General features: G+C 43.5%; 1 protein-coding gene across 1 annotated transcript in view; it reads left to right on the forward strand.

Moving 5' to 3' along the window:
* tmem198aa (transmembrane protein 198aa) overlaps positions 1–5896 on the forward strand; it is a gene marked incomplete at both ends in the record, with an annotated part of 19286 nt that extends 13390 nt beyond the window's left edge. The window contains 2 exons of the mRNA XM_079518232.1: positions 2273–2580; positions 5744–5896. Coding sequence (XP_079374358.1) covers positions 2273–2580; positions 5744–5896 — 461 coding nt within the window. The remainder of the gene's footprint in view (positions 1–2272; positions 2581–5743) is intronic.
* Between the last annotated feature and the right edge of the window lie 3197 nt (positions 5897–9093).

Consider the following 9093-nt stretch of genomic DNA (forward strand, 5'->3'; position numbering starts at 1 on the left):
TCCCATGTGTCTCAAGTCAAAACGTAAAAGTTTAACCACATTATCAGCAGCTCATGGTCAAAACTCACTGTATGACCAAGTAGCCTATTCTATATAAAATCAGTTCCTGGGCAGTTTTCAGGAGAGGAGAGCACGCACGCACGCATGTACGCACGCACGCACGCACGCACGCACGCACGCACGCACATAAATAAATGGTAAATAGTGCATTTATATAGCGCCTTCATCCAAGGCGCTTAGATTGTGCATTACATTCACCCATTCACACACACACCGATGACAGGGGAAACCATGCAAGGCACCAACCAGCACATCGGGAGCAATTTGAGGTTCAGTGTCTTGCTCAAGGACACTTTGACACTAACTCTGGGGAACTGGCAACCTTGCGGTCACCATCCGGCCACTCTACCCCCTTGCATGTCATGGATCAACACCTTCGCATGAACCTCATGTGTTCCGGGCATCGCTGATAAAATTGCAACTATATGAAAACGTGAAAAAAAACACAATGCTCATGCATGCACACACACACACACGCGCGCACATGCACACACACACACACACACACACACACAACAACCGGACCTAGAGCGATGGAGGACATGGAGAGATGGAAAGGCCAGGTGCTCTGGGGGAGGGGTGGAACAGAGGAGATAGGATGTGGATAAAGTGGGGCAAAATGGGGTTTATGGGGCATCACACACAGACACACACATGGACTCGCGCACGCACGCACGCACGCACACACGCACACACATTGCACTGTACATAGTAGATGCACACAAACATTTATTCATTTACAACTAAATACAGGTCTTCAAGGACTATATCAAACATTTTAACTGAGTGTGTCAGATAAATTAGTTTAAAAAAAACATACTGTACCATTTATTCACGAACCTGTTCATCATCACAGTGCCCTCTCCGCGGCCCCTGGCTTACCAATAATAAACACTTGCACGCACACGCACACGCGCGAGCGCGCACGCGCACACGCACACACACACACACACACACACACACACACACACACACACACACACACACACACCATGTGGCTGGACTGGGGCAGAGGAGGGAGAGAAAGAAGGGAATATATTAAAGCGGTTTCCCTGGCAGATGGCACCTCGTTAACTAACACCCCCCGTGCCTGTGCCCTGGCACAAAGAATCAACCCCCAACGCACGCATGCACGCACGCATGCACGCATGCACAGTAGGCAGTATATGGCCTTTCTTAATGAGGCTTGGGAAAAGGTCTTTGTATTCAGTCCTTGGACATTAACAATCACGCAATCAATAATACAATAGATCTCTTTCTGTCTATGGTGCTTGGCCTGCACATGGACACGCACGCACACACACACACACACACACACACACAAACACGCACACGCACACGCACACAGACTCTCGCACAATAAATGGAATAGTGGGAAGTGAGACTTGTATAATTATCGCCTGCTATTGGGGAAAGCATGGAAATAACAAACACAATAAATTATGCCTCAGTCTCTCTCTCTCTCTCTCTCTCTCTCTCTCTCTCTCTCACGCCTGTAAATGACTGCTTGGGGACTTTCCTAAAAAGCTTCTGAAAGCCTAATTTAAGTATATTTTAATTAGGGTTAAGCCATTTATTCTCTCACTCACTTCTTCCCTGTATTATTTTACAATCTCTCTCTACTCTCTCTCACACGCACGCACGGACAAACACACACACACACGTTTAGGTGTGATTGTACTTTTTAAATGTTGTGGCTTTCGCCTTTATTTTATATTTTTTATGGAGGGACAGACAGTAGGCTGACAGGAAATGGGGAGAGAGATGGGGGGAAGACATGCAGTAAAGGCCGTCGGGATTGGGAGTCGAACCCGCGGCACACTGCCAGACTGGATTACCAGCCAAGGTGCCTGGACCACTGAGCCATGGCCCAGGCCTGATTGTACTTTTGTCCTGCTCTTCTTTTGCTCATACTTTACTCTTGGTTTATTTTTATTAGTCATGCATGCGTTCTCATTCCTTGTTTGGCTGCTGGTTTGCCCTCATTGCAATTCCTAATCTCATCTCTGCCTCCCCCCCCCCTCTGTTCACTTGCTCTCCTCTCTCCAAACAACTTTTTGCCTCATCCTCTCTGCTTATTCAGGCTTATCTCTCCATCACTATTTGTTTGTGTAACCCTTGATCTCATTTACCCAACTTAATTGTCTTCTTTTTTCAATTAATGAAGATAATAACATTTTCTCCGTCTCGCTCTCTCTCTCTCTCTCTCCAGTGGTTCTGAGTCGACAGCAGCGCCGGGTGCAGCTCATGCGCATCCGCCAGCGGGAGGAACGCCTGAAGAAGGAGAAGGAGAACAAGAAGAAGAAGAACAAGCGTCCCAGCCAGAAGACGGTCCACAAGTCCAAGAGCCACTCGCACTCGCAGCACCACCCGCAGTACCACCACCCGGCTCCCTCCCACCCCCACCACCAGACCCACAGCGCCCAGCCGCCGCCCAAAGCCCCGCCGCCGCAGACCGAGCCTGGCTACCACCGCAAGACCAACCCCGTACGCCGCGTCGACGGAGACGTGCTCTCTCCGGTAGGGCTGTCACATCTTTTATTTGCAATCAACTTTGTGATTAACGATTTAATCGTGTTTTTGGCATTGAACATTTGAACATATGATTTGTTTTTGTTTTTTGGGCTTCATAATCAAAAAATGCACAGGACAAATATCTTAAATTGTCAGGAATGAGTTACGGAGTAGGACCCAAAAGCAGGCAACCAGATGCAGAGTAGATTAACTTCAAAGTGTTTATTTGACTAGGGGTATTCCAAAAGGCAAAACATAGGCAACATCAGACACAAAACTCACTCGACATAGGTCTACAGACCAACAAGGACACACTGCAAACAAAGGGCTTAAATAGACAGGGGTAACAGGACACAGGTGAACTCAAAATACAATCAAACACAGGATAGGCTAACAGGCAAACAGAACACAGGTGACTAGGATACAATAATCAGGTAGGTAAGACAGAACAGGAAACACCAACAAGAGGAGGCAGGAAAGCACAACAATACTACAAAACAAGACACAACCAAAACAACAACAGAGTAACAGTAAACCAAAACCAAACACCACAAGGCAAAATACAGAACATACAGAATAAGTCCAAAACCTAATTAGGATTTAGGACTGTCATAAGTGTTCAAAGGCGACACACATGACAAGCGCTTTCTTTAACATTCAAGGCATTACATTCAAGGCATAGCATTACAGAACATGAACTAAACACAAAATGGTCAAGTCATAAATGGTCACGCCATAATAAGAGTTCAGGGTTTGGAGCCATAGTCACGGCTCAAATACAAAAGCAGAGGAGTGGGGCGTGACATAAATATACAAATAGATACATTTAATCATTTTTATACTTAAAATAAAAAATTGAGTGGAAATAGCAGATCTTACAAGCTTACAACATGTCACGCAGTGACGTGTTGTAATCTTGTAGATATGCTATTTCTGCAATTTTTTGAAAATGTATGAACATTATGTAAACCATTATGCAAAATAATCGCGATTATCTCAATAATTGCGATTATCTCAAATAATCAGACGATTTGGCCTATGTGATAATTGTGACAGGCCTAGTCGCCGGTATGATCCGAACGACCCAAGGGTCTCACTTTATGACTGTGTGTCTCTTAGTCGTCCAACGCACGAGAAGTTCAAGGTACCTGCAATGTTTTGCTACTCTGTCACAGCAGTGATGTCACAGAATATGTGACTAACATCATAGACTGGCCCGCCACACCAAGTACAAGACAATAAGGGTGCGAAGGGTATACTTCACATGGCTGATGTCACAGCAATGGCATCATAAAGCCTGGTCACCAGAAAAGGTGTTGGCACTGCAGTACATTTATACAAATCGAGATGCGCTCCATTTAAAAAATAAACATAATAATGAATGTTTCCTACATGCGGACCATGTCGACTCAATCCTAGATTTCCAATTCAAGTACTGTGCTGTTTCGAAGTAGATTGGATCCCACCCTATTGGTATGCACCTCGAATGGCACTGAGCTGGCAGCAGCAGGCTTCACACCGCTTGGCGTGGGCACTCACTTGGCTTGGCGCCTCGCTCGGGTGCTCGAGCCCACAACAGACTGCCTTGAAACGTCAAGATCCAATGTACGTGAATACAATGAATCTTGTTGCAAGAGCACAAATGTGGAATGTATACGTTTACATTTTGCAGAAAAGTACAAAGCGAGATTTTTTCTGTGGCGATTAGGGTTGCGTCGTAGCACCAACATCAAACTACTGACGTTACTGACCTGCAAGTATAGTGTTATAATGGGTACAGCAACAAGTATGCTGATATAAGGTACTGTACAGTATTTATAAAATACATACAGTAGGTGTTCTCCGAGCACTCTGAAGAATAAGCCGTTCTTCACTGGTTAACAGTTTAGATAATACCGTAGAAAATGGTATTTGTAGGCCTTACAGTATGTAAAATAATGGCATAATATACCATTACCATATTATGGTAATGGTATATTGAATGAACGTTGTGAACAAATACATTACAGACTTTTGCCCATAGCTAATTCCCTACTTAAAATGTTTCAGTAAAGAAATTTGTATAAAGAAAAGTACAGTACAGTTCCAGCACTTCTTTGAACTTGCAACCTTTGCCTTTCACTGTGCAGCTGCTGCATTTACCATAAAGTGCTGGCCTCCGCAACAATAACTCTCTATTGTTGTTATAAAATCAGCAAAACACTGACCACTGTTGTTGCTGTTTTTTTTACCAGTATCAGCATTTTCCTATTGCGTATTAGTCAACATTTTTTTCTGTCTTTACAATCTTACTTTCTGACTATATCATGATTGGAGACAGCTATATCAGTATAGCTTGCACACATTATGGTGGAAGGGCAAACCCGGCCCGGCTCTGAAGTCAAAGTGCTGTGCACTTTACCCACTAGACATGACATGACGTAAACAGTAATTGCAGATCAGTTTCCCCAAACCATGCTTATCGGACACGTCCACAGGGATTTGATAACCCTCATACCCGCACTGATGTTGATACTCCCCCAGGGGTGGATATACTGAGGCAATGTTACACCATGCATTCTAGGAGAACAACGCTGTAAGGATTTCAACTCTGCACTTTCATCTCCATTTGCTGCATGCAGCAATAATACAGTACTGGTGCACTGTTGCGTTGCTTTGAATATGAATATTTTGAAGACAATTCCAATAAATTATTTAGCAAGCATTGGACCTACATCAATTCTTTATGTCAAAATATCCTTATTTAGCCACTTATAAAAAACCTATACTTAGTTGACTGGATTCATAATTCATTCTATACTAGGCCACCTCCTCCACATGAAATAGCTTAGCTGAAAATACAATGCGTCGCAACGCTTGTAGATCTGCTATTGCTATTTTCAACGAATGTTGACGCCAAGATAGGGGTGACAAGTAGTTAGCGTTAAAAATAAATAAAGAGACAACAACGAATGTAATATTAATTCAGGTCTGCCAAATAAAGGATTGAAGTTTGATGGACTGTTGTTTTGTGCATCGTTCAGATTGAAGGTGTATCCTGCGTGACAGTATACTGTACCACACTTATGAAAGCGATATTTAACAGCTCTCCATTGCACTGGTATTTCTGTGGTTTGATGTGTTTCCGTTTGATAACCCTCTCGTCTGCGTTCTCTCTTCCCATCTCCAGAGCTACATCAGGAGCTTCAGAGACAGACAGACGGACAGGCGGGCGTACTCCCATGGTCTCATGATCAGCCGCTCGCGTATGGCAGAGCTCGACTACGACTGTGGGTCCCAAGTGCCGCTCACCGCGCCTAGTGGGCCTCCTGTGCGCGTCTGAGACTGTCTGGGATTGAGACACCACACACACACACACGCACGCGCGCGCGCACACACACACACACACACACACACACACACACACACACACACACACACACACACACGCACTTAGGAGTAATTCAAACCTCTGTGCCACACTATACTGAGATGTTGTGTGCTTGCATGATGACTCATACACCAACACACACACACACGCATGCACACATACACGCACACACGCACACACACACACACACATACATGCACACGCTTATACAGTTACACACACAGAGATCAAACATCAAACCCTAATCTTGTGTGCCAAACCAAACCAACTGCCTATTAGCCCGATAGGATCTTATTCCATCCATGGAGGTCATGAGGTTGAATCTTCATTTGAGCTTTTTCATCACGGCTGTGTTAGAGACGACTGCAGTTTTCTGGTTCGGTTCCAGTGGGTGTGGAAAGCGTGAAGTGGTGAAGACAGTGACACTGTGTCCGTTCCTTAAGTGGATTGTGGCGCAGGAACAGATTGTGGTCAGAAGGTGATTTGGTCAAATCTATGAGACATTATCGCACGACATCACACACATTAAAACCTCTACAGAGAGTTGGAGCACAGCTGCCTGTTTAGTCTTCCCTTCAAGCTGATTACTTATTACTTATTATCGAGTACTTCACTTGTTCTCAAAGTGCATGTGAGTGCTTTCAGGGGGGAAAGAGCAGATGTACAAGCTCAAGCTTATAGATTGGCTATTTTTTGTCGATAAGATTTAGTGCGGATGGAAAAAAGGGAGCAGACCAAGTATAGAGCCCTGTGGGACCCAGCTCAACAGTATGAATGGTTAAGTGAAATGCTCAAAGAGTAAATGAGTTAGTTCCTCGTGTAGTGGAATGCTGAAAAGGCTCAGTTGTCAAACAAGAACTCTCTTGAACTTGTAATCTTATATTAAAAGACAAATGAAAAAAGGAACACAATGTTCCATACGGCTTTCATAAAGACAAGATGGTACCTCTACCCTAAGGAAACAGTTGAAATCATCCATTTAAAATCACTAAGAAGATTTTGTGAAGGAAATGCTTCAAAGATTTCTCTATGAACAATGGAGGGTGTTACAGAGAAAGCACCTGAAATGTGAAAGGACCAACGGTGGACAGTTACAACACTTACAAAACTCTTTTAATTCAGAAACAGAAAAAAGATAAGCAGAGACACTGCGTTTCTTCATGTACAGTACGTGTCACTTGATGGAGTCAAGCGTCCAGCCATTTTAGCTGATTCAAACCAGACACAGGAACATGCCCCTTTCTCTACCATGACATATAAAACATCGGCCCACTTCAGTGTGAATCTCTGTTATTGCTCATGGTAGATCATCCTCGCTCGGCTCCAGTTAAATTGGGGTTTACTGGAGGAAATAATGTCAAATCGAATACGTTTACACCAGTGTTTTTCAACCTTTTTGTGCCCAAGGCACACCAATAGGCACGTTAAAATATCCAGTCACAACTGCATTTTTGAAAAAGAACGATTCTAAGTTTGAAATGTTTTGCCTATAAATGGCATGCCCAAAATAGGAATGCTGGGTGCTTAAAATGTGTTTTTTAGGCTAGAGTTTGCCTCTATATTGGGAAGTGACCCCTTTCCTCTGGATAGTCACTCAGTGAAGTGTCCTGTGTAAAGAATCCTTCCCAAACGGGGTTGCACTACATCAAAGTTAACTGGTACATCGTGCCTGTTACCCCCTGCAGTACTGACCAGTGGCGATAGGACATAAAATTTAGTTTTTATGTCCTATCGCCAATTATTGTTCATCCACTCCCTGGATCCTCTCTCTCCCCTCAGTTTGCACTCCCCCTGCAACGTATTTTCTTTCCTGTTTCGGTTTTCCTCTTCATTTTTCCCCTTTTTTTTTTAGCATAGTGTGAAACTGAGGGCAGAGAGGGGACAATCGTGCAACACAAGGCACAAGCCAGAATCAAGTCAGGGATGTTGTGAATATGATGTTGTGATTCACTGGTGGTCAGCACTCAGCAGCACTTTTCCTCTTCTGTTTTACAACACATTATCTCCATCATCAAATGTTTATGATCCAAGAGCATGCAAAGTATCACTGCTCTAAATGTCTTGCCCTGTGATTTGATTGATGCCATGTTGAATTTTGAAGTGGCAGTTCAGAGTAGGATGGGTTTAGTGTGTGGAATGGAACATAGAATTGGTGGACACGTGATCTGCCCCATGGCAAATAATGGACTCTACCAAAGGGAAAGGAAAGGGGTGTTCATTTAAATCTAAGCAGATCATTTTAGTGCTGCTTATTTTACTTTATTCTCACTATGCTCGTCTAGTTTAAAATGTGAATGTGTCAGTTGGGAAGTAGGGATAAATTGTGAAGATAGCAGTGAAAATGAAGAGGATTGTGAAATGGTGTTCTGTCTGTTGTCTACGAAAGAACAGTGACCTCTGCTGTTTACTGCTGGAGCTGTCTGCTGTATTTTGGTGGCTGAAGTGTACTAACAGACTTATTGCTGTGTACGAGACGAGTACGAGTGTGCGCGCGCACAAGCACACATCTTTTTTATTTCATTTTTTTAATCCAATAGTGCTCATAACAACTTTAGTGATATTGTTCTGTTCATCCAGAAAGGTAGGGAAGATTGATATAAAGTATATTGTAATTGCAGTGGAATCTTTTGTATCCAAACCCCTTGATGGCAGTGGTCAGTTAATTGTAGACCAAGTGGTCTGCGTCAGTGAACATCTCACCTGACAGTTTGTTTTGAATCTATGCTAGTTTAAAGTGAGTAGTGCCTATTAATAATCTATGACACTGAAATGTAATCCAGACCAAAGCTAATTCACAGTTCCAATTTTGCATGCATCTGCAAATCTTATAGTGCTTGCAGTTTAAAAGATTCAACTTGCATGGGTTTTTTTTTGTGAGGAAACACTAGCCATGATCACACATCACAAACCCATGGATTATGTATGCATCACTTTGATACCTGCTAATTGTGCTTCTATGGATTATGCCTGTCGTGGTCGCCCGGTCGGATGGGATCTCTGGGGTTAGATAAGTGAGCTTCTACTGTACTTACAGATACTCGAAGGGTGCTCCATGTGCTGTAATATGGTTGTTGTAGCCCTTGTGTGGTGTACTGGGACCAATCAAGACACCTGAGCCCTTTACTGCATGCAGATCCTGTTGTCTGGTG

Source organism: Electrona antarctica, assembly GCF_951216825.1.
Source record: "Electrona antarctica genome assembly, chromosome: 13".
Taxonomy (NCBI): Eukaryota; Metazoa; Chordata; class Actinopteri; order Myctophiformes; family Myctophidae; genus Electrona; species Electrona antarctica.